At 46.5% G+C, this 24,615-nt stretch overlaps 1 protein-coding gene across 3 annotated transcripts in view; it reads left to right on the top strand.

The window, feature by feature from the left end:
* WAPL (WAPL cohesin release factor) overlaps window positions 1-24,615 on the top strand; it is a 174,338-nt gene that overhangs the window by 45,876 nt on the left and 103,847 nt on the right. For 2 of the 3 annotated variants that reach the window (XR_011024551.1, XM_068258553.1), the window contains exons 3-4: window positions 13,859-14,929; window positions 15,068-15,121. Coding sequence is in view for 2 of the 3 variants with exons in the window: in XM_068258553.1 (XP_068114654.1) it covers window positions 13,859-14,929; window positions 15,068-15,121 (1,125 nt within the window). In the remaining variant the exon portion in view is untranslated. The remainder of the gene's footprint in view (window positions 1-13,858; window positions 14,930-15,067; window positions 15,122-24,615) is intronic. The other variant, XM_068258554.1, reaches the window with a different exon arrangement.

The following is a 24,615-nucleotide window of genomic DNA, read 5'->3' as shown; positions in this document are numbered from 1 at the left end:
GCCTGCGCGAGGCCACGTGGGCCGGAGCAGACTGCGCAGGCACAGTAGTTCTGCGCCTGCGCAGCCTGCTCCGGCCCACGTGGCCTCGCGCAGGCGCAGTACAGAGCGACCTCCAGGTCGCTCTGACGTCATCGCCGGGGACCGGGTCGGAGCTCCGGCGAACGGCTGCAGGCAGAGCTGCGGCGAGGGAGGTCCTGGGAGCTTGGGGCTGGAGGAAGCCCCCTGTAAGTACCACTCATTTTACTTAATTAGCCCTGATGACTCCTCTAAAGACCTATGTGTACATCAAACTAATGGCTTAGTTATATATTAAAGGCTGCTAGCCTCTGATTAGCATGGCTAAGTGTAGGCTGAGTTCAGGTGTTTAGCAAGGAAATGAACAGCGCTACTTAAAAACAGGCAAGTGCCTACCTGCAAAAGAGTGCAAGCCCCACTTGTGGGATATAATACACACCGAGCATACACATGACCTGTCTACCACTGGAGGAGGATGTTAGTTTCCTGTAACAGCTTGCATGCAACCTATTAAGTACTCGTCCCTCCCACTGCGAAGAAGTCGATCCTCCATGGGAGGGGCCTAACACTAACTAAATCCTAACCTATGTATATGCATAGCCTGGGTGCGGCTAATCAAATAAAATTGAAAATTGCGCAAAAGGTGGATCAGCGCAACACCAGGCCGCCTCCGAATGGCCTCCAATCAGAGGTGCGCTGAGCCCCCCCAGAAACTACAAACACACCTTGAACCCAAACAGAAGCTCTTAAGTAGCGCTGTTCATTTCCTTGCTATGTACTAATTTATTTCGTTTTTGGAGGATCGACTACTTCGCAGAGGGAGGGACGAGTACTTAATAGGTTGCATGCAAGCTGTTACAGGAAACTAACATCCTCCTCCAGTGGTAGACAGTTCATGTGTATGCTCGGTGTGTATTATATCCCACAAGTGGGGCTTGCACTCTTGCAGGTAGGCACTTGCCTGTTTTTAAGTAGCGCTGTTTATTTCCTTGCTGTGTACTAATTTATTTCGTTTTTGGTCAGCTGCTCCCACTTAACCTCCCTGGCGTTCTATTAACCACTTCACCACTGAGGGGTTTTACCCCCTGACCACCAGAGCAATTTTCACCTTTCAGCGCTCCTTCCATTCATTCGTCTATAACTTTCTTATTACTTATCACAATGAGATGAACTATATCTTGTTTTTTTCGCCACCAATTAGGCTTTCTTTAGGTGGGACATTATGCCAAGAATTATTTTTTTCTAAATGTGTTTTAATGGGAAAATAGGAAAAATGTGGGGAAAAAATAATTATTTTTCAGTTTTCGGCCATTATAGTTTTTAAATAATGCATGCTACTGTAATTAAAACCCATGAAACGTATTTGCCCTTTTGTCCCGGTTATAAAACCATTTAAATTATGTCCCTATCACAATGTTTGGCGCCAATATTTTATTTGGAAATAAAGGTACATTTTTTTCAGTTTTGCGTCCATCCCTAATTACAAGCCCATAGTTTATAAAGTAACAGTGTTATACCCTCTTGACATAAATATTTAAAAAGTTCAGTCCCTAAGGTAACTATTTATGTATTTTTTTTAATTGTTAATTTTTTAATTTTTTTTTAATTACAAAAAAAATAAAATGGGGAGTGTGGGAGGTAATGAGTTAATTTTATGTGTAAAAGTCATTTATTTGTATGTGAAAAATGTGTAGGGTGTAGTTTACTATTTGGCCACAAGATGGCCACAGTAACTTTTTGTTTTAATGCGACCTCCAAGCTTCCTTCCGGAAGCTTGGAGGAAGAATAAGGAGGCTGGACACGTGAGTTTTTTCTCACAATGATCGCGCTGCCCATAGGAGAGCAGCTGATCATTGCGGGGCTTAGATCAACGAACGGGAATGGATTTTCCCGTTCATTGATCTCTGGGCGAGCGGGCGGCGGCGTGTTTACTAGCGGCGGGCGGCGTGTTTACGAGCGGGAGCGCGGGCAGCGTCGGGAACGCGGAAAGTACGTGTTTCTCCGTCCCTGGTTTTTAAAGGATGGAAAAAGGGGCGGAGAAATACGTACGCGCGGGGGTAAAGTGGTTTAGATCGCCAGGGAGGCTGCGGGAGGGTTTTTTTTTAAATAAAAAAAAAAACTATTTCATATGAAAGCCCACTAGAGGGCACTCTGGATGCGTTCTTCTGATCGCCTCCGGCGGCCAGAAGTAACACGGAAGGCCGCAATGAGCGGCCTTCCGTGTTTCGCTTACCTCGTCGCCATGGCGGCGAGCGGAGTGACTTCATGGACGTCAGCCGCCTCCGATCCAGCCCTTAGCGCTGGCCGGAACTTTTTGTTCCGGCTACGCTGGGCTCAGGCGGCTGGGGGGACCCTCTTTCGCCGCTGCATGCGGCGGATCGCCGTGCTGCAGCGGCGATCAGGTAGCACACGCGGCTGGCAAAGTGCCGGCTGCGTGTGCTGCTTTTTATTTGAGCCAAATCGGCCCAGCAGGGCCTGAGCGGCAGGCTCCGGCGGTACTGGACGAGCTGAGCTCGTCCAGACCGCTCAGCAGGTTAACAGCCATGCTTTTGGTGTATATGCAGAGCTTCTGTTTGGGTTCAAGGTGCGTTTGTAGTTTCTGGGGGGGCTCAGCGCACCTCTGATTGGAGGCCATTCGGAGGCGGCCTGGTGTTGCGCTGATCCACCTTTTGCGCAATTTTCAATTTTGAGTTCAGGTGTTAACTGAGGGCCATGCCTATTCACTTAATAAGATTACACTCTAAATTCTATTAAATTCCATTTAAAATTTGAATGTATTAATTAGGAAGATGAGAGCGATGGTGTTTTTTTTTTGTTTTTTTTTACACGTTGTATTTAACCACTTCCCGACCGCCTAACGCACAGAGGCGGCCGGGAAGCGGACCCCGCAAGGACCAGCTCATGCCCAAAGGCGGCGGTCCTTGCAGGGGCATGGGCGGAGCTATCGCGTCATCCGTGACGTGATCCTCCGCCGGCGCCTGTCTCCGCTCACCCGCCGCAACATCCCGCCGGCCATACGGAAGCGCCGGCGGGATGTTAACCCTACGATCGCCGCATACAAAGTGTATAATACACTTTGTAATGTTTACCAAGTGTATTATACAGGCTGCCTCCTGCCCTGGTGGTCCCAGTGTCCGAGGGACCACCAGGGCAGGCTGCAGCCACCCTATGTCGCACCCAAGCACACTGATTCCCCCCCCCCCCTGCCCCAGATCGCCCACAGCACCCCTCAGACCCCCCCCCCCTCCCTGCCCACCCCCCAGACGCCTGTACACCCAATCACCCCCCCTAATCACCCATCAATCACTCCCTGTCACTATCTGTCTACGCTATTTTTTTTAACCCTAAACTGCCCCCTGGGGACTCCTGATCACCCCCCCACCCCTCAGATTCTCCCCAGACCCCCCCCCCCCCTGTGTACTGTATACCTCTATCCCCCTGATCACCTGTCAATCACCCATCAATCACCCCCTGTCACTGCCACCAATCAATCAGCCCCTAACCTGCCCCTTGCGGGCAATCTGATCACCCACCCACACCAATAGATCGCCCGCAGATCCGACGTCAGATCACCTCCCAAGTGCAGTGTTTACATCTGTTCTCTACCCTAAACACCCACTAATTACCCATCAATCACCCCCTATCACCACCTGTCACTGTTACCCATCAGATCAGACCCTAATCTGCCCCTTGCGGGCACCCAATCACCCGCCTACACGCTCAGATTGCCCTCAGACCCCCCCTTATCAATTCGCCAGTGCATTAGTTACATCTGTTCTTCCCTGTAATAACCCACTGATCACCCATCAATCACCCCCTGTCACTGCCACCCATCAATCAACCTCTAACCTGCCCCTTGAGGGCAATCTGATCACCCACCCACACCAATAGATCGCCCGCAGATCCGACGTCAGATCACCTCCCAAGTGCATTGTTTACATCTGTTCTCTCCTCCAAAGACCCACTAATTACCCATCAATCACCCCGTCACTGCTATCCATCAGATTAGACCCCTATCTGCCCCTAGGGCACTCAATCACCCACCCACACCCTCAGAACGCCCTCAGACCCCAGCCCTGATCACCTCGCCAGTGCATTGCTTGCATCTATTCCCCTCTCTAATCACACCTTGAGACACCCATCAATCACCTCCTGTCACCCCCTAGCACACCTACCCATCAGATCAGGCCCTAATTTGCCCTGTGTGGGCTCCTGATCACTCTGCCAAACCCTCAGATCCCCCTCAGACCCCCTTCCGATCACCTCCCCAGTGCATTGATTGCATCGATTTTCCCCTCTAACCACCCCCTGAGACACCCATCTATCACCTCCTGTCTAGGGTTGCCGCGGTATACCGGTATGACGGTATACCACGGTTTCAAAATGCATGATAACCATACCATGCACTTTTTGAAAATACCGGTTTACCCAAGATGGCGCTGTAAGACATTTGCCCGGCACACAGGGCTCCAACCATTCTCCCCCGACGGCCTCACCGCATCTGTGGGAAAGATTCCCCCTGCCTCCAGGAATCCAGGGACGCTTTGCGGAGTGTCCGGGGACCCAGGGCTCGCTGCAGTCGGACTCCGGAAATCTTAACCACGTGGCCGCCCCAGCTCCATACACGCCGCTGCCGCCGTCACTTCCTGCTGATTAGCTTCCTACTGATCGGAGCTCCCCATGGCTGACCGTGCCGATCGCCCGCCCGCTAAGCCCCAGGACCACCACAGCTCTGCGGCCCCCACTGCTGGGTCTCACTGAGCAGCCGCCACTGATCGTCACTCCAGACGCCTCTGCTTCCGGACCGCACGGCCACCCATGCAGGGGTGCCCTCTTCTTCCAAGCCGCCTCACATTGCCTGCCTTCCTCGCATCCACCACCACCAGGCACGGAAGACACCCCCAGCAAGAGGCCTCCACACCACCTGCAGATGCCGCTGCTCAAGTGACAGACTAGGCCACCCATGTAGAGGAGCACCTACTACATATGCTGCAGGCACCTATCCTGGCTACACCTATCCCTGGCTACCTGTGCTGCAGGAACCTATCCTGGCTACCTATGCTGCAGGCACCTATCCTGGCTACATCTATCCCTGGCTACACCTATTCCTAGCTACCTAAGCTGCAGGCACCTATCCCTGGCTACCTATGCTGCAGCCACCTACTGCTGGCTACACCTATCCCTGGCTACCTATGCTGCAGGTACCTATCCTGGCTACACCTATGCTGCAGGCACCTATCCCTGGCTACCTATGCTGCAGCCACCTACCCCTGGCTACCTATGCTGCAGCCACCTACTGCTGGCTACACCTATCCCTGGCTACCTATGCTGCAGGCACCTATCCCTGGCTACCTATGCTGCGGCCACCTATTACTGGCTGCACCTATCTCTAACACCACCTGGACTTCTGCAGGAGCAGGGTAAGCCTTTTTTCAGTTTTACCTGGGGCCCCAAATCTCCCAGGGGCTTAATCATATATATACTGAAGGAGTAGCGCACCCCACACTGGGGTGGGGGTGGGGTGTAAGGGGTGCTCAGGGTCCAAATAATTCTATTATAATTGTATAATACCGTATACCGCAATACCGTCATACCGTGGTATTTTTTTTTACGGTTATCATACCGTGGAATTTCATACCGTTGCAACCCTACTCCTGTCACCCCCCTAGCACTCCTATCCATCAGATCAGGCCCAATACAACCTGTCATCTAAAAGGCCACCCTGCTTATGACCGGTTCCACAAAATTCGCCTCCTCATACACCACCTGTCATCAAAATTTGCAGAGATGCTTATACCCCTGAACAGTCATTTTGAGACATTTGGTTTCCAGACTACTCACGGTTTTGGGCCCGTAAAATGCCAGGGCGGTATAGGAACCCCACAAGTGACCCCATTTTAGAAAAGACACCCCAATGTATTCTGTTAGGTGTATGACGAGTTCATAGAAGATTTTATTTTTTGTCAAAAGTTAGCGGAAATTGATTTTTATTGTGTTATTTTCACAAAGTGTCATTTTTCACTAACTCGTGACAAAAAATAAAATCTTCTATGAACTCGCCATACCCCTAACGGAATACCTTGGGGTGTCTTCTTTCTAAAATGGGGTCACTTGTGGGGTTCCTATACTGCCCTGGCATTTTAGGGGCCCTAAACCGTGAGGAGTAGTCTAGAAAACAAATGCCTCAAAATGACCTGTGAATAGGACGTTGGGCCCCTTAGCGCAGTTAAGGTGCAAAAAAGTGCTGTTGTAGATCATGTTCCTCCCCCCCCCCTTCAATACTTATTTTACATAAATATATCCTCAAGCCATCAATGTTCCATTGAAAAAGAACAAAACACTCTCACTCTGATCTTACTATTTAATACATTTCATATTTTAAATGGAATTTAATAGAATTTAAAGTGTAATCTATTAAGTAAAAACAAAAAACTACGCGTTGTGTGGAGCCATACTTAGAGCACACAGGGCTCCAAACAGAGTAATGAATTATGCTGGGAGTACACGGTTCGTTTCTGCAGTGCGGTTCTGCTCTCGATCGTTTTTGCTCTCGACTCTTCTCTTCCTCTCGTTTTTTTCTTTTTCCATTCACTTCTATCAGAAATCGAGCGGCAAAATAAACAAAAGGGAGATCGATATGTCGGAAATTATCTGTCTAACCATCAGCTACAAAACGAACCGTGTATTCCCAGCATTAGGGCACCCCCTTCCTGGTAATATATAGATACAGGAAGTGTTTCTGATGCTTTAACCTGGATAATTAACGTTAAAGTGGACATACTGAATAATTTACTACCTTCTACTCAGGGCTGTGGAGTCGGAGTTGGGGGCAATTTTGGGCACCCGGAGTTGGAGTTGTGGTTTCATAAAATTTCATAAACTGAGGAGTCGGAGTCGGGTGATTTTTGTACAAAATCCATAGTCCTGTTAAATATTAGATTAAGGAGTCGAGGAGTTGGAGTCTGGGCCATTTTGGTTACTCGGAGTTGGAGTCAAAAGATTTTTGTACCGACTCCACAGCCCTGCTTCTACTATATGTCACGACAGTGCATCTTTAACTTTAATACCCTATGCTTAAAGTAAACCCGAGATGAGCCGAAAGAAAAAGTTTTATACATACATGGGGCTTCCTCCAGCCACCTTCAGGCTTATCGATGCTTCACCATCGTTCTCCACCTCCTGGATACTCCTCTATGGGTCCTGGAAGTTGGAGCTCACTGCGCATGCGCGGCCTGGCCGCTCACGCCCGACACATTGCACTCCTGTCGCAAGGAGAGTTCTGCGCTTCCAACGCCAGAGTTCTGCGCCTGTGAAGTACTACTGCGCAGGCTCTGCACAAATGCAGAATGCTCCCGGCAGTGGCAGCGTGCACTGCCAGACTGCGCCTGCACCGACTTGGATAATTACCGGGACCCATAGCTGAGGATACAGGCAGTGGAGGAGGGACTGATCAGCCTGAAGGAGGCTGGATGAAGCCCCAGGTATGGATAAAAAAAAATATTTTTTTTCTCGTCTCAGGAACTCTTTTTAAGGATTTTTTTTTTTTTTTATCTGGAGATCTGAAGTAGAAGGAATAGGACGCTGGCCATTGTTAGCATACACACATCTTGTGCTGGTGTTTGTATGGCGCACATGGATATATTTTGTTAGCTTCCTTGTGGGATTAGTTTGCTGCCCTACTTGCCCCAAGAGGACGTTCGGATATGTGCTCCGAATTATAGGAAGGCTCTATGCGACATATGTGATTATGCAAAAGAATGTGTATTTTGGTAACCAAGAACCCGGCTTTTAACTTGACTGTAGTCCTTGGATGATTGATTTGCATGCGAGTGTGCAAAGGGTTTTTTGATTTTGGAATATGAAGTGTGCCATTGCTGATTTGTTACACACTTTCTTCACTGGCTGACCTGGTCATCTGAGTTTCTTGGCTGTTACAGACAACATATTTTTGAAAAGATTTGTGAGAGCTACATATTTTACCACATAAAACCCCTCCATTGAGGGACTGAAACAGGCTTCCCGCGGGCTCGTGTGCGCACGCATTTTGGCAAAATGGAGTTTTCTAAATGACCTTGCCTTAGCTAAAGCTAAAGGTAAATACTCCATTCTCCTCCTCTTTGAGCTTTCAGCAGCTTTTGACACAGACCATCCCCTACTCCTCCAGTCCATGGGCATTCACTACCTGACCTGGCTTTAATCTTACCTCTCCAACCACTCCCTCCTTCAATGAGTCCTCATCCACCCTCAACCACCTCTCGGTGGGAGGTCCCCCAAGGCTTGGTCCTTGGCCCCCTGCCATTCTCCCTATACACATCCTCCATTGGCAAGGCTATCTCCTCCATGGGTTTTAACTATCTGTATGCAGATGACACCCAGATCTACCTCCACACCCTTGACCTATCCACCACTACCATGGACAAGTTCTCCTCCTGCCTATCAGCCATCTCCTCCTGGATGTCTACTAGATTTCTGAAACTATAAATCTGGACAAAACGGAATTTATGATCTTCCCACCCTGGCAATCCCTGAACCTCCCAGATGTGCATGTCACTGTTAACTCTACCATTCCCCCACTGTCTGGGTGTCACCATGGACTCCGCACTCTCCTTCACTCCCAACTTCCAAAACCTCACTCAGTCCTGCAACTTCCACCTCCGTAACATCTGCAAGATCCTTTTCAGTCTGGCATTCATGAACATCTGACTATCTCCTCTGTAACACAACCCAGCCTGAAACCCTGTATTAAACCCTGTATTAATCTGAGACACAGCTATGCGCTTTGAGTCCTATGGGAGAAAAGCGCTTTACAAATGTTATTGTATTGTATTATCCGCCCTTTCCTGATCTCTGCCACCACCAAACTCCTCATCCATGCCCTCATAATTTCCTGCCTTGACTACTGCATTGCCCTTCTGTCTGGTCTCCCTATGACTCAAATAGCCCTGCTGCAGTCCATCATGAATGCAGCAGCCGGAATTATCCACTCTTCCCATCGCTTTACCATGGCGGCTCCCCTCTGTGAATCCCTTCACTGGCTTCCTATCCAGTCCAGAATCAGATTCAAGATACTGTCTGACTTACAAATCTGTCCACAAAACCTGTCCAACCTGCATTTCCGATCTTACTCAGAGGGACACACCTATTCACTCCGCTCTTCCAATGAACTTCGCCTGACACCCCCCCCCCCCCGCATCACCCAGTCCCATGCACACCTCCAGGACGGCTCAAGAGCTGCCCAACACTATGGAGCTTTCTACCTCCACCCATTAGGGCAGTTCCCTCCTTCAACATCATCAAGAAGGCCCTCAAAACTTTTCAATCTGGCCTGCCATCCCTCACAAGTGCTCTAAAGCCGCAGCTGAACTCTGGTCCCCCTACCATTCGTGTCCCTACCTCTCCCTCTAGATTGTAAGCCTTCGAGCAGGGTCCTCCTCCTTATGTCTCCTACCAGTTCACACACCTCCATTACTGTGCACCCATGCTATGCATTTGAGTGAACTTGACTTCCCTAATCTCCATGCTCCCATCCAGTGATTAAGCATTACCTTGTACTCATACTGTGCAGCATGATCTGTTTTTCTTGTATTGCTGTATTGTCCTATTGCTGTATGTCACCCCTAAACATTGTCTGTAACCTAAACTAATGTCCAGGTCTGCGTAATATGTTGGCGCTTTATAAATACAATAAATGTTCATTTTGCCCTAAGGATACATGAGACTAAAACAAAGCATAGCAGCTTTACTTACCTGCGGCTTCTACTAGTCCCTAGAAGTCTCTGTCACACTGCGCAGTTTCACTGTCACCCAGTCTCCTGCTGTCCTTTCAGTAGTGGCTGGCAACCTGGCCAGGTCGGTGGCTTCTGCAAATGTGCAAGTGGATTGCTCCCTTATTTCAGGGCCTTGTCAGTGATCAGATCGCAAAATAACAAACCTTTTTTTTTTTTTACCATTTAGTTGATTCCCTTCCCATTTCATAATGGAAGAAAACTAAAACCTGAGGTAGTTTTAACTTTTACATTCTCTATTCATAACTTTTTTGGCTGGAGTTCTACTATTACTAGCAATTATGCAGCTGACTAGAAATTTGTTGCTGTAACTATCTGATATTTTAATCTGTGCAGCTGCAATTCGCAACATGACTAATAATAGAAACACATGGCATCTGTGCCAGCAACTGTCACTGGAGTAGAGTAGTTCCGACTTGATGATTCAGGTGAGAGTAACCAGTGACACAGTGAAATTACATTTGGAAGACAGAGTTGGTGTTAAAGTGAACCAGAGATGATTTACTATTTACCCGGGGCTTCCTCCAGCCCCATGAGAAATCCAGGCAGTCGTGGCCTTCTGCACATGCTCGGTCACCCACACGCCTCTAACCGCGCTCCCATTCCCTGGAGCATTGAACTGCGCAGGCGCAGAATGCGCCAGGGGATGGAAGCGTGGCGGGGGTACGTGCGCAGCTGAGCTGATTGTGCTCAGAAGACCTGGACCGGCAGTGACTGACCGGATTACCGGCAGTCATAGCGCCAGGACGGAGAGGCCGAGGAGGATGCCCCGGGTAAGTATAAATTAAGTCTAGTGCACCACCTCTGGTACACTTTACGTGTTGTATGTATGTGAGAGGGAAAACATTTCCTGTTGTATCCTAGATCAGGCAGGGTGGATCCTAAGTAAGATATTTATATATCAACCCAAGTTAATTGATAAGTTAGAGGTACTGTAACAATGTATAGTAGATTGCAATACATTATTCGGGATACCCAATTTTACTTTATTCTGTGTGTTCTGTATCTATAGATTGCTGTATATTGGTATGTAGCCCTGCCCTCTCAGAGATGTTTAGCCTAGTATGTGATGTTACAAAGTCTTTTCCCCCCAGTGCACTCAGAGACCAGGGTCCATATGCAGTTCACTTTTTCTCCTGCATTTTCTCCTAAGAGATTATTTTTCATTGTCTCTTTCAAATATTTTGTCACCACTTCGTAATTGAAAAAACACCACAGTGTTTTCCGCAACGCTTGCGTTTCTGCTAAGTGTGCACCTAGCCTCAGGAGAATGTGTAATTGCATATGTGCCCACGGGGTGTTTCTGCTCACTTGAGAACACCCAACAAACCAATATTTTAAGTGCACGTTGCCAGCACTAAAGATGTCACCACCTGTGATTATATAAGAATGTAAATCAGGGCAAGAAAAGATTTTACAATGGACAAACGCTGACTAATTAATAAAATGTATCCTTTATTGTAAATCAAGAAGTTTTAAATCAGGATGATACCATTTATTGGCTAACTACAAATGAATAAGAATAAACAAGCTTTCGGCCTTGCAGCCTTCGTCAGGTTTATATCCTGTTAGTTTGCAAGCTGGTGGTACAGACAGCTTATATACATGCAACATCAAAAGGAAAAACAGATATTTTTTTCAAGCATAAATACATCATTAAGATGCCTTAATACAAACAGACCATCTAAATGGGGTAAGATAAGGATCCTTGTTTACTTTATTGCTCACAGACCTGGTATTAGGATTGACCCAGAGGTATCGTAAATTCTTAGTTCACAAGTTCAGCTAGGGTGGCTGAGACAGTTCATATATCATCAATCTTATTGTAAATCATTGAGCAATTTAAATTACTTGTCTTCAGTAAAGGTCAATTTAAAGGGATACTGTAGGGGGGTCAGGGGAAAATAAGTTGAACTTACCCGGGGCTTCTAACGGTCCCCCGCAGACATCCTGTGTTGGCGCAGCCACTCACCGATGCTCCGGCCCCGCCTCCGGTTCACTTCTGGAATTTCAGACTTTAAAGTCTGAAAACCACTGCGCCTGCGTTGCCGTGTCCTCGATCCCGCTGATGTCATCAAGAGCGCACAGCGCAGGCCCAGTATGGTCTGTGCCTGCGCAGTACACTCCTGGTGACATCAGCGGGAGCGAGGACACGGGCGTGCAGGCGCAGTGGTTTTCTGACTTTAAAGTCAGAAATTCCGGAAGTGAACTGGAGGCGGGGCAGGAGCATCGGTAAGTGACTGCGCCAACACAGGATGTCTGCGGGGGACCATTAGAAGCCCCGGTTAAGTTAAGCTCATTTTCCCCCGACCCCCCTACAGTATCCCTTTAAACTTACAATGGCGGCTGAGACATATTTGTCAGTGAATACCCTTCATGCTCTTTATAACAGGGTGGGCACATTCATTTTCAATCTGCAAACTTATCTAATTGAGCTGCTGGTGGGAAATATTTAGGAGCCAGCTCCATTAACAGCAATTTGAGGAAAATACAAAAGTTTAAAAACACCAGCTGTGCTTTTTTAAAGGAGCCATGGTTACCTGTCTCCTGAGCTTTTGTCCAGGTGTTCTGTCCCACATCCAGCTGTTTAAAATAAATCTGAAGTCAGCTAACTCACTCCAGGTTGATAATTACCTGAGTAGAAGTCTCTGAGTAATATTAAAGCCTTCCTATTCCTCCGCCCGTCCACCATTGTACCACCAGGGTTATCCACAGACAAAAAGACCAATTGCAAAAAGTCACCAGATCCTCCAATGTATAGGCTACAAGTTCACCACAGCAGGTTTATGGATTGTTGCTCTATGAATGCTCACGATTCCTGCTGTGCTCTTGTGTATTAATGTTAGAACATACTCCTTCTCCTACATAAAACAGTCAGAATAGTGTAGTATTGTCTGTATATGAGAGATCAACACCTGGAGTCGTAAACACTGTGTGGTGTGTGCAGCCTCCACCATTAGTAATGCGCCTGTGCAACCCCCCACCCCAGCTGCTTACCAGATCCTAACTACTCCTTCTATGTAGTGGTATTCACTTATCCCCTTAAAGCAGTATAAAGAAGAGCTGTGGTTTGCCAGCATTGCCACAAGCCTGAATACCATTCCAGATACGGAGTGGTTAGTTTCTGGTAAGCATCTGATCCTAATGCCGGGAATACACGGTACCGCTCGATTATGCTGCCGGTGTCTGCCAGGCAATTCTCTTACCTTCTGCTCATTTTCCTTGTCTTTTTCCATTGTACCGCCCGTGGTATTGAGCGCAGAATCGATCCGGCGGGTGATCGGACATGTCGGAAATGATCAATCGAGCCATCTAATGGATGTATTCCCAGCATAAGAGTGGGTTGTGGCACACGGAATGATTTTCATTTTAAAGAATGCGGGTGAAATCACACGGCTCTGGAAATCTCACCGATAATCACAGATTTTTAAATGTCTGAAATGATTTGCGATTCCTAGTGGGTCCCAGCTATAACTGTTGCGATGAACTGACCTTTTTCTCTAATGGTTGATATCTATACTCTGCATATGCTATCTTTTACTGTGGGTTAAACCAGTGGCTCTTGGCAAAGTCCACTGAGTGGAATTAGTGCTGTGACTGTTACAGATTTTTACTATTGCAAATATCCATGCTGTCTTAGTTCCATTATTACGGAAAGACAAATGTGATGCTGCCTTCTCTGGCTTGATTTACATTGTAGGGCAGCTAGCCTTTAGCCTACCACTGCTCCCCACCTAAGATGTTTGCAGACTAAGTGCTGTCTTGATTCAAATTTTGTTAAAAAGTGCATGGTGATTATTTCAAATTTTGTTAATTTATATGTAGATTGAAAGCAACTTTATTTAATTGGTCCATTTCCAAGTTGCATACAGACTGAAGAAGAAAAAGTATCAAACAAATCTGCAATTCATTGATCACTACCCACTGTTACAATCTTTGCTTCTTCCACCAATTATGTGATTTAGGTACTCTGGACAAATGCTATAATTTAAATTGCTTGTTTCACCTGTGTAATTGTATTCCTCCTCAATTTAATGTATTTGTCTTGCTGCTTCCAGGTAATCTGCATAATCTTTCAGAAGACAAAAACAGTTATTATCCAAAGAAGGCAGATAATGACAACAAGAAGTCAAGCACATTACATTCAGGCCTGTCCACAAAATCATCCTGTAACAGTAGCAAGAAACCCATGGAATCAATCATCTCTAATTTTGACACAGAGACAGATGCTTGGGATTACGATTCTGTGATGAAACCAGATTCTCCAGTACTAAATGAACAGACCAGCAGCTCTCAAAATCAATTATTTTCTGACTGGGAGACCCTAACACAAGAGAATTCTGACATTTTCGGATTTGACCCAAACCTAGATGGAAATATCACTTCAGAACCAAAATATGAAGAGTACAACCAGATGCTTAAAGAACAAATTGATAATGCAGAAGAGCAAATAGGTGAGGATGTTCTCCAAGGTGGCATCAAGCTTAGTAATTGTAGGACATACTGTAGAGCGAACAAGGCAAAATCATCACAAGGTTCATCAAATTTTGATAGACTTTTAGATGGTTCAAATTATTCAGCAGCCAGATCTAGTAATGCCACAGAAAAAACAAACACTGTGAACAAAAACAGTGGGACCAGAACTACTGGACGGACTAGAGATTATACTGTCCTTCATCCATCTTGTTTGTCAGTATGTAATGTTACTATTCAGGATAGCATGGAACGTACTATGGATGAGTTTACCTCAAGCCCTTCAACAGACTTAGGGGAAGCAGGAAGACTTAGAAAAAAAGCAGATCTTGCGACTGCAAAAACAACTGCAAGGTTTCGTCCTGGAAATCCCAAATCTAAAAAAGATGTCAAATTGGAGTTTTTTGGATTTGATGATCAAGATGATGGAGGTGGTGAGGAGGGAGGCTCTACGCTACCTGGACAGTCAAGCTATAGAATTAAATATTTTGGATTTGATGACTTGAGTGAAAGTGATGATGACGATGATGGCTGGCATCATAAGGAACGAAAATTGAAGAAAAAAGCAATGAGTGCTGATGTCTTATTGGAGTCTGATATGCCAAGCTCAGGACTTGGTATACATCTGCATAATGCAGACTCTTCACATAATAATGGTAAATATTATTCTTTTTTCTCTTTTGTTCCCCTTGTCTTCTGCGGTTGGGTTTATATTCACACATTGTACATTTTCTTTGATATATACTTTCTATTATATTGACAACAAAATGCAAATTTTGCACCGCATTTTACAGAAAAAAAACTCCCCATTCAAACAACCAGCACTTCTACTCCCATCAAAAAGAGAGGTAAGTGAATTGTTAGAAGGTAAATTCTAAAGCTTTAATAGGTGGTGGGCTCACGGTTTATTTGCTTTATTCTCTCTCCTGGATGCACCTCCTTGGTTATCTGTGGCCTCATCAACAGCTACATTGTGTTCTAGACAATTCGGGGTGTTATAAAAGTTTTTAGCAAGCTATGTCTTGTTAGGCAATTTTACGATCTAAAATGTACTTTGCAAATGATGGATGTAGGGCAAAACAGGAAAGGACACCTACCTCTAGATTTGCTTTTGGTTTGCCTTGTGCTGTTGTAGGCTAGCCCCATTGGTAGGGGGAATTATTTCATAGTTCCATGAGACCGTTATCTAGCTGTAACTTGATTAAAGGGAATGTCCAAGGAAAATTAAAGTTCTGCTTATCCGGGTCTTTCTCCAGCCCCTGGCAGCTATGTCCCTTGCCGCAGCTCTGGTGTCCCGGGGTCCCCTCCGTTGCAGATGCGGACCTCGCCAGGTCAGAATCTTCTGCACGGACGCGTGGCCGTGCCACTTTTGGTGACGCTGCAGTGGCTGGGAGCGTTCTGTACAGGCACAGTAGTTCTGTGCCTGCACAGAACGCTCCAGGCCACTTGAGTGCAAGGTGTAGAAGATGCCGACCTGGCGAGGTCAGCATTTGCAATGGAGGGGACCCCGGGACACCAGAGCTACAGCAAGGGACATATCAGCTGCTATGGGCGGGAGGAAGCCCCAGGTAAGAAGAACTTGTTTTTCCATTTTCTTTGTACATTACCTTTAAGAAAGGGCATATGATCAGTCGTCAGGCAGAACTGTCTCTTACAAGATCTGTTAGAATGTGTTATTACTGGTCACATGGCTTATGCGGCAGATGTGAAGCACTTCCTCTGAACCTCAATCTTGGCTCTAGGTTAAAGTGAACCTAAACTGAGAAGGATATGGATTTTTCCTTTTAAAATAATACCAGTTGCCTGACTCTCCTGCTAATCCTGTGTCTCTAATACTTTTAGCCACAGCCCCTCAACAATCATGCAGATCGGGTGCTCTGACTGAAGTCAGACTGGATTAGCTGCATGCTTGTTTCAGATGTGTGATTCAGTCACACTGCAGCCAAAGAGATCAGCAGGACTGCCAGGCAACTGGTATTGTTTAAAATTAAACATCCATACCCCTCGCAGTTTAGGTTCCCTTTAAGAAGCAATAAATTCCTACCAAGTAATAGGCCTGAACGATTTTAGGAAAAAAATTGAATTGTGTGATTTCTGTCCGAAATTGCGATTTTCGATTTACAATTTCCTTCAAATTAAGCTTTTTTTTTTTTGTTCCCCCCTCTGTGCCCATTTGTTCCCCCTCTGTGCCTCTATCCCCCGGCTCTCTTTGTGCCCCCTCAGAGTCTCTCTCTGTGCCTTTCCGTCTTCCTGGGTGGCGCCTGTCCCCTATAGTACAGCCTGGTAGCCTGGCCGAGTCACGTTTCATCACACATCAGTGTTCTCCCCAGGAATTTTTTCCAGCCGGGTGGCATGAAAAAGTAGCCGGGTGGGGTGTGACAGGGGAATGCCGGACCAGTGCAACTCTGCTTACAGCATAGGTGGAGGAGGAGACAAGCCGATGTACCTGCTAGGTACACACAATGCAATTTTCTGACAGATTTACTGTCAGATCGATTATTTGCAACATGTTAAATCTGATTTTCAATCGATTTTCCGTTCACTTCTATGAGAAACAGCAGAAATTTGATCAGAAATCAGATTGGACGTGTTGGAAATAGTCGATCTGATGGTAAATCTGTCAGAAAATTGCATCATGTGTACCAGGCATTAGGGAGAAATTGTTTCAGATGATGGTGCTCAGGTTCCCCCAGCAACATGATTGACGGTAAAGATTAGATTGTAAGATCTTCTGAGTACAGTTATGCTGGGAATACACGGTTCGTTTTTGCCTTCGTTTAAACCTTCGTTTCGATTGTGCCTTTTGTCCTTTTCGATCCCGAAATAATCGGTCATACGGTTAATATCACCACCCACGGTTTCGTTTTATTTTACGATTCTGATGGTTTCGTTTTTCCAATGATCGAAGGCTGCAAAGAAACGAAACGAAAATCCCTTTTTACAGGGACGGACTAGCATAAACGAATATATAATCGATCTGAACAGCCATCAAGCCTACCAATGGCTCGATTAGATGGATAAAGAGAGATAATATCAAACATGTTCGATCACTAGTCGTTCGTTTTTGGGGTCTATTAATCGAAACTATAATGAGATTATGACTATTTTCACATACGTTTTCAACACTCGATTCGTTTACCGAACGAATCGAAGGTTTAAACGAAGGCAAAAACGAACCGTGTATTCCCAGCATTAGTAACATTACGGTAGGGTTTAGATTGCAAACTCCTCTGTGGATAGTTAGTGACATCACAGCAGGGATTAGATTGCAAACTCCTCTGTGGATAGTTAGTGACATCACAGCAGGGATTAGATTGTAAGGTCCTCTATGGATAGTTAGTGACATCACAGCAGGGATTAGATTGTAAGCTTCTCTGTTTGTAGTTAGTGACATAATGGCTGGGATCAGATTGTAAACTCCTCTGTGGATAGTTATGCCTGGTACACACCATGCGATGTTCTGGCAGATTTACTGCCAGATCAATTATTTCCAACATGCCCAATTTTCCCTAGGATTGAATGAAAAATCGATTGGAAATCAGATAGAACATGCTGGAAATAATCGATCTGGCAGTAAATCTGCCAGAAAATCTCATTGTGTGTACCAACCATTAGGGACACAACGGCAGCGATTAGTTTGTAAAATAGTTTGTGGATAGTTAGTGTCATCACAGCAGGGATTAGATGGTAAGATCCTCTGTGGATAGTTAGTGACAGAACAGCAGGGACTAGATGGTAAGATCCTCTGTGGATAGTTAGTGACAGAACAGCAGGGACTAGATGGTAAGATCCTCTGTGGATAGTTAGTGACAGAACAGCAGGGACTAGATGGTAAGATCCTTCCTGGAGAGCAAGTGGCATAAAGGCATGAATTAGATTGTAAGCTCTTCTGTGGATAGTCAGTTACCTGATGGCAGGGGTAATTCAATTATCATAAATGATCATAGATATTGATCCAAAATAGGCAGCAAAAAGCTGGATTAATAAAAAAAACACACAGGTGACAGCCACCACGTATGTTATCTCAGATGATCACCTGCACACTGCTATCAGGCTATGTAACAAAGCCTTGTGACAGGACAAGCAGAGTCCCCTCGGTATGCAGCTGGCCAGTGTCCTGTCTGGGAGACTCCGAGATCTGCAATCCACACACACCGGGTTATCTTGAGGAGTAAGGGGGAGGGAGGGGGAAGGGGTGTGAATCCACACTGCCAGCGCAGCCGTTCAGTAAGTGAAAAGAAATTCCTAACATTCCAGCCAGGCAGACTTCACATTAAGCTAACCTGTATTTGTAGCTGCTTCTCTCTGCCTGGCTGTTCCGTGCGCGGTGCCCCGGCTCCCTCCTTGATCTATCATTTGCCGCCAGCTGCCTCCACGTGTGTCACAGCACTGCATAAGCCACTCCCCAAGCCATGCTAAGAGCGCAGCGATTGGCTGAGCTGTTACACAGGCCTGTTTTCAACGTAAGGAAGCCTGGCAGCTCTAAAAGTTTCACCGGAGCCTAGAGAAAGAATGCCAGACAGAATCCGTGATAAGCGAGCCCCTCCAGCCTGCCCGCGGCCACACCCACTGCTGCCTATCTGCATAGTTATGCAGGCTACAGACGGAGGTAGAGATGAGGGCAGAAGGCGTGCGTGCAGACTGCAGCTGTCGGCATGATGTACTGTAGCGCGGTCGGACGCTTCTGCTTTGGCTGTTTTTTTTTCCTAGCTAGGTGGGCCAATGACAACAGGCGGGCGGGGTTTAAAAACAGCCGGGCGGCCCGCCCCCCTGATTGGCCCTGGGGAGAACACTGCACATGCACGGCCGCTCACGTTTCTGAGGCTGGGAGCGATATGCGCTTGGGCAGCTCTACTGCTCCCGACTATGGAAATGTGTGTTGCTGGGCAATGCATGTGCTAATCGGCCAGGCTGCTGAGCTGTACTGTCGGGACAGGAGCCACCTGGGGAGGCGGCAAGGGATTCAGTGACCTCAAGGGGCATTAAGCACCAATTAAAGTGAACCTCCAGACTAAAAATCAACTCAGCAGCACTGAAAAGTCCTGGGGTTTCTTTAACAGTTTCACAGCATCAGAACTTTATTTCTCTTATACAAGCCTCATTTTTAGCTGCACAGAAGAAAACTGCCCGGGCATTTTTCCCCTGATACTTTGCAAAGCATGATGGGATTTCTGATGTTGTTGTTCTGCTGTTTTGGTGCAATTTTTTTGTTGTTGTTGTTGTTGACATTTTGAATTTGACATTTGAAGCCTAGCGCATGCAGCTTGGAGGGGTTATCAGGACACCGGACAGTTGGAATTGTGTCTTATGCTCCCTGTCACCTTTTTTCAACCAAAAAGATGGCTGCCCCCATGGCAAAGATGGCAGCCCCCATGAATCACAAACATTTGCCTGTTCTTTTAAAACAGGGTGGGTAAAAAATTATATTACCTATATATTCTAATTAACATAAGTAATGTAACTTAATGACAGTATGTTTGTATAGGCTGAAGTTCCCCTTTAAGCATAGAACCTGAGATGGCTTTCATCGCAGGTACACTTTAAGGTCTTGTTTTTTCCCTCCTCTTCCTCCCCTTTGTTTCGGGTGTTGCATTATAAAGAAGATAGTAAAAGAAAAGAGAGGGGGAAAAAAGAGAGAGAAAACAAAAAGTCTAGGAATGCAGGAGAAAAGAAAAAGTGAGAGGGCAAGATAGAAAAAAAAAAATAAGACAGGAGGGGGAAGGAGAAAATGAGAGGTAAAGTTCAAATTTATAATTGCGGCTAAAAGGTTTTTTTTTTTTTTTTTTTTTTTTTTTATATATACTTTGTCTGACTTTTAACCTTTATGAGGAGTCCGCACACACGAGTAGTGGACCGATTTTTTTAAGACCTCATGTTATAAAGCTCTCAACTCAAGACTTGTACACCTGTATGAGTACAGTTTGGGGCTGAGTTCTGTACCTCTGTTACTAAGAAGTGGGGAGGAGGGACAGCACATGGTGCAGGAGAGAGTACATTTCTGGTGGGTGAGTAGGTCAGGAGGACAATTTCCTCGGAGACTGTCACATAGAAGATTCCACTGGAGCTGGCACAATGTAATAATAGCTACTTTATTAGTCACATGAGTTAAAAGCAGCAGTACAACAACAGACCGCTGTTTCGAGCATCCATGCTCTTTGTCATGTTGTCAAGACTGAATGCAGCTCCGGTGCTGTAGAACGCTGCAAGCTTGGGCACGCTGCTTTCTCCTTTTATGGGTGCTGTTCCAATCCTTTCAAGTGTTTTCTCGGAGACTGTCACTAAAGATCTAACATGCTGGATTTTAAGGTGACGTTAGGTGCTCCGGCTAGTTTCTTGGCCGAGGCGGTTCTCAACTGTTGCCTCTGCTTAGTTTATTTCCGCAGCTTAATATACTGTACATTCATATGGGTCACAAACTTTAATTTCCATTGATATGGTGAGTTTCATCCACTTCTATATTTTCCTATGTCCACCTTGCATTTTAAAAGCTCGCGTAGGCCACCGATCCTTACCGCTGTGCGAAGAGGACTCGCTTCTCTCCATCCCCCCCCATGTGAGTAATTAATGCAGAGTGGCACATGGTAGCCACATATGAAGTACAGTTAGTTTACTCAGGCTGTTCAGCGACTTCCGATGCATGTCAGGTGACATGGGAAGCTGATGTTTGCTGACCAGCGTGAGGGAGATTTGAGGACCCAGCGCCAGACTTGGTATGTGTCTTCTGCTGCAGTGCTCTTCATTAATTAATCACAATGGGGGATGGAGAAAATGTACAGATACTAGCAGTACTGAGTACCGGGGGGATACTACTTACCATCTGCTTACTGGGGAGGGGAGTAGAGTTGCCATTGAGGACAAGTGGTTTAATGCCTGCACTTTTAAAACGGACCTAAACTCGGAACATCCTCTGTACTCTGAAAGATACGCAACAGCGTAATAACCTGTAAAAAATAAATAAAATTTGTTTCAGCTGATACAAATCCTAAAATAAATCTGCACTGTTTCTACTTCCTGATTCATGGAAGCAGACATATTGTTAAAGGAAGCATCAGGGGGAAAATAAATTGGCTTTACTCACCCGGAGCTTCCTCCAGCCCCTGGCAGCCGTCCTGTGGCCTTGCTGCAGCTCCAGTTGCTCCCGGTCCCCTCCGGTGCAGATGCCAACATCGCCAGGTCGGTATCTACTGCGCCTGCGCGAGCGAGCTCTGCTGTAAATCACGCTCATGTGGTCTGGAGCGATCTGCGCAGGCACAGAAAGCTCCAGACCGCGGAAACGTGATTGATAGCGATGCTCTGGCAGTTGATGCCGACCTTGTGAGGTCTGCATCTGCACCGCAGGGGATCGGGAGCAACTGGAGCTGCAGCAAGGCCACAGGACGGCTGCCTGGGGCTGGAGGAAGCCCTGGGTAAGTAAAGCTTTTTTTTCTTTCCCCTGATGCTTCCTTTAACAACCTGTGCTTTCAAATAAGCTTATCTGCCATCTCTGCCATGGCAGTCATGTGAGACAGTGGAGAGATCGAATTACAACTTGTGATTAGACACAGATGAGTGAATTAAACAGGCTAAACTCTCTAAATACATGCACAGTGCATTTTTCTGTTTTCCATCTGTCCTGTGCAAGATTTCAGATCTGCTTTAACCCAAGAGCTGCTGTTTAATTTTAAACTTAATTAATTACACCAGCATCAATAAAATACTTTTATTGGAGGGCAATTTACCGTAAATGCTGTTCAATGTATTTCATAGTCCAGTTTGCGCCTTTAACTTAAGGTTATGGACTTTATTGGCTTATATATAGTAAGTTAAAACATTTTTTTAGGTATGTTGGTTAAGGGGCAACTGTAAGGTATGTATAAAAAAAAAAAAGTTTAACTTACCTTGGGCTTCTACCAGCCCCCTGCAGACGTCCTGTGCCTGCGCTGGGATAAAACGAGCCTCCGGTCCCCTCCCGTGGCTCACTTCTGGTGTTTGTGACTTTAAAGTCGTGAACCACTGCACCTGTGCGGCCTTGGCCGCGTGTCCTCACTGACCTCTTGGCATCCCAGCAACCATAGTCGGCCTTTGTAGCTAGCATAAGCTTTCAGAATTCTGTCACCAGCTCAGAGAAGTCCTTTTCTGCAGCAGACTCACCTGTTGTGTGATGCTGAGCTGTGGAAACATTGACGTGTGAAAGGGTTAGAGCCAGAGTTATAGGGACAATGGGCAGACAACTGCATTTGCCAGGGTGGCACAATACCATATGGTGGTGCTGAAGTACTATATTGGCTCTTTGTGGGAGAGCAGTAAATAATAAAGACTAATATATAAAGGAGTACAGTAAATCGGGACATTAATTGGGAGAGCCCTAGAGTGAGAAGCACAATGTGGCGCATAGTAGGACTTTGTTTCCATATATCACTTTAGTTGGCCTTTTTTTCTGTAATGAAAGTGGGCTTGTTTCCATTTACCGGTAAATGCAATTCTGTATTCCCATTCCACTGCAGAAATAAAAAAAACTAAATTGCACATGATTCTTAATAGCACCTCGTGTGAAATGTGAAAATTTACATTTTTTACAAAGAAGGAATCTGAACATTCACATACAGTTTGCACATTTTTTTCTTTCTTTCTGTGTGAAAATTTGCATGAAAATTCTCGCATGTAAAATGTTAGCGAGTGGCGGAATCTCTGCCTAAGCTGTTCCATAGGGTAGCACTGTGGGGAAGCATGGGGGAGGCATAATTTTGGGTAGAGCACAGCAGTAGTTTACATTATTATTTACTTTATTATTAGAGTAGAAGTTGTGTGCTCGGCGACTTAAAAAAGTGGTGTTTACCAGGATATTAGAGCACCTCCTATGGACATCCTCCAGGCAGGGGCGTCGCTAGCCCTATTTTGGGGGGGGCCCGTGCCCCCAATCTGTCCTGGGGTGCCACGGATCTCCCGGCTGTTGCCCCGCTCTGCCCTGCTCCGCTCCGCTGTCCCCGCTGCCATTCAGACCTTGATCAGCGCCGGGCGACCAGATAGAGCGGGCGCTAGGACCTAGCGGACACCGCTGATATGCGGAAGTGACATCACTTCCGCATATTTGTGCCCGGCGCCCGCTCTATCTGGTCGGGTCGCCCGCTGATCCTGAGGTCTGACGCGGCAAGGTAGGTGGGGAGCGCGCCTGTCACTCAGTACCTAACGGGGGTCCCTGCTGTCACTCAGTACCTAACGGGGGTCCCTGCTGTCACTCAGTACCTAACGGGGGTCCCTGCCTAACGGGGGTCCCTGCCTTCACTCAGTACCTAACGGGGGTCCCTGCCACTACCTACACTGGGGGGCTGCTGTCGCTACCTAAACTATCCAGGCCAGCCAGCCCAGCATCACCACCAGCCAACCAGCCCAGAATCACTATTAAAAAGGCCACAGCATCACCACCAGTCAGGCCAGCATTTACTTCAACCAGCCAAGCACAGCCCAGCATCACTGCCAGCCAACCCAGCCACAACATCGGCCACAGCATCACCGCCAGCCAGGCCACAGCATCACTGCCAGGCCTTTCAGCTCACACATCATCCCCAATCCAGCCAAAAACAGTATTGCCAGGTACAGCAGCCAGTAGAGGAGAATTCAGAAGCCAGGTGAGAGGTGTCTACCATATTAAGGGGGCATTCTGCCTATTTATGTGAAATGCTGTCTATTTATGTGCCTCATGACTGCTGAATTTGTCTTGTTGGGGGCCTCAAGATTGCTGAATTTGTCTTGTTGGAGGCCTCACGCTTGCTGACTTTGTCATGTTGGGGGCCTCATGATTGCTGAATTTGTCTTGTTGGGGGCCTCATGATTTCTGAGTTTGTCTTGATAAGGGCCTCATGATTGCTGAATTTGTCTTGTTGGGGGTCACATGATTGCTAACTGCGAGACTATGGGAAAAGCTGAATCATCATCATATGAGACAATAGCATTAAACCTACTTTTTTAGCTTTTTAAAACAGAAAATAAAACTGGGAGGTTCTAAAAAAAATATATTTTTTCAGGAGTAGGATGGATGAAATTGTTTATCTTTTCAGTTTTTCAACTTGGATTTTCCATAATGTTCATGTATGTGTTAAAACGTTTGTATAGTATTTAGTTTAAATTGCTGTTGCCACTTTGCGATAGATAAGTGACTTGTGGGTTGCAGTTTGGGCCTCCAAAAAGTTCGCCACCACTGACCTAATCTAATGTACGATTGGCCCCACCCATATCCACGCCCACTCACTGCATGGCCATGCCCACTTTTGCCACGGCGCTCTATGCGCGCCGCACATAGCCCCCACCTAGTGCCCCCAGGTGCCACCGATCTCCAAGGACCCTAGGAACGCCTCTGCCTCCAGGT

Source organism: Hyperolius riggenbachi, chromosome 10 (assembly GCF_040937935.1).
Source record: "Hyperolius riggenbachi isolate aHypRig1 chromosome 10, aHypRig1.pri, whole genome shotgun sequence".
NCBI lineage: Eukaryota > Metazoa > Chordata > Amphibia > Anura > Hyperoliidae > Hyperolius > Hyperolius riggenbachi.
The sequence above is the reverse complement of the archived record's forward strand: the minus strand, read 5'-3'. Positions and strand labels throughout refer to the sequence as shown.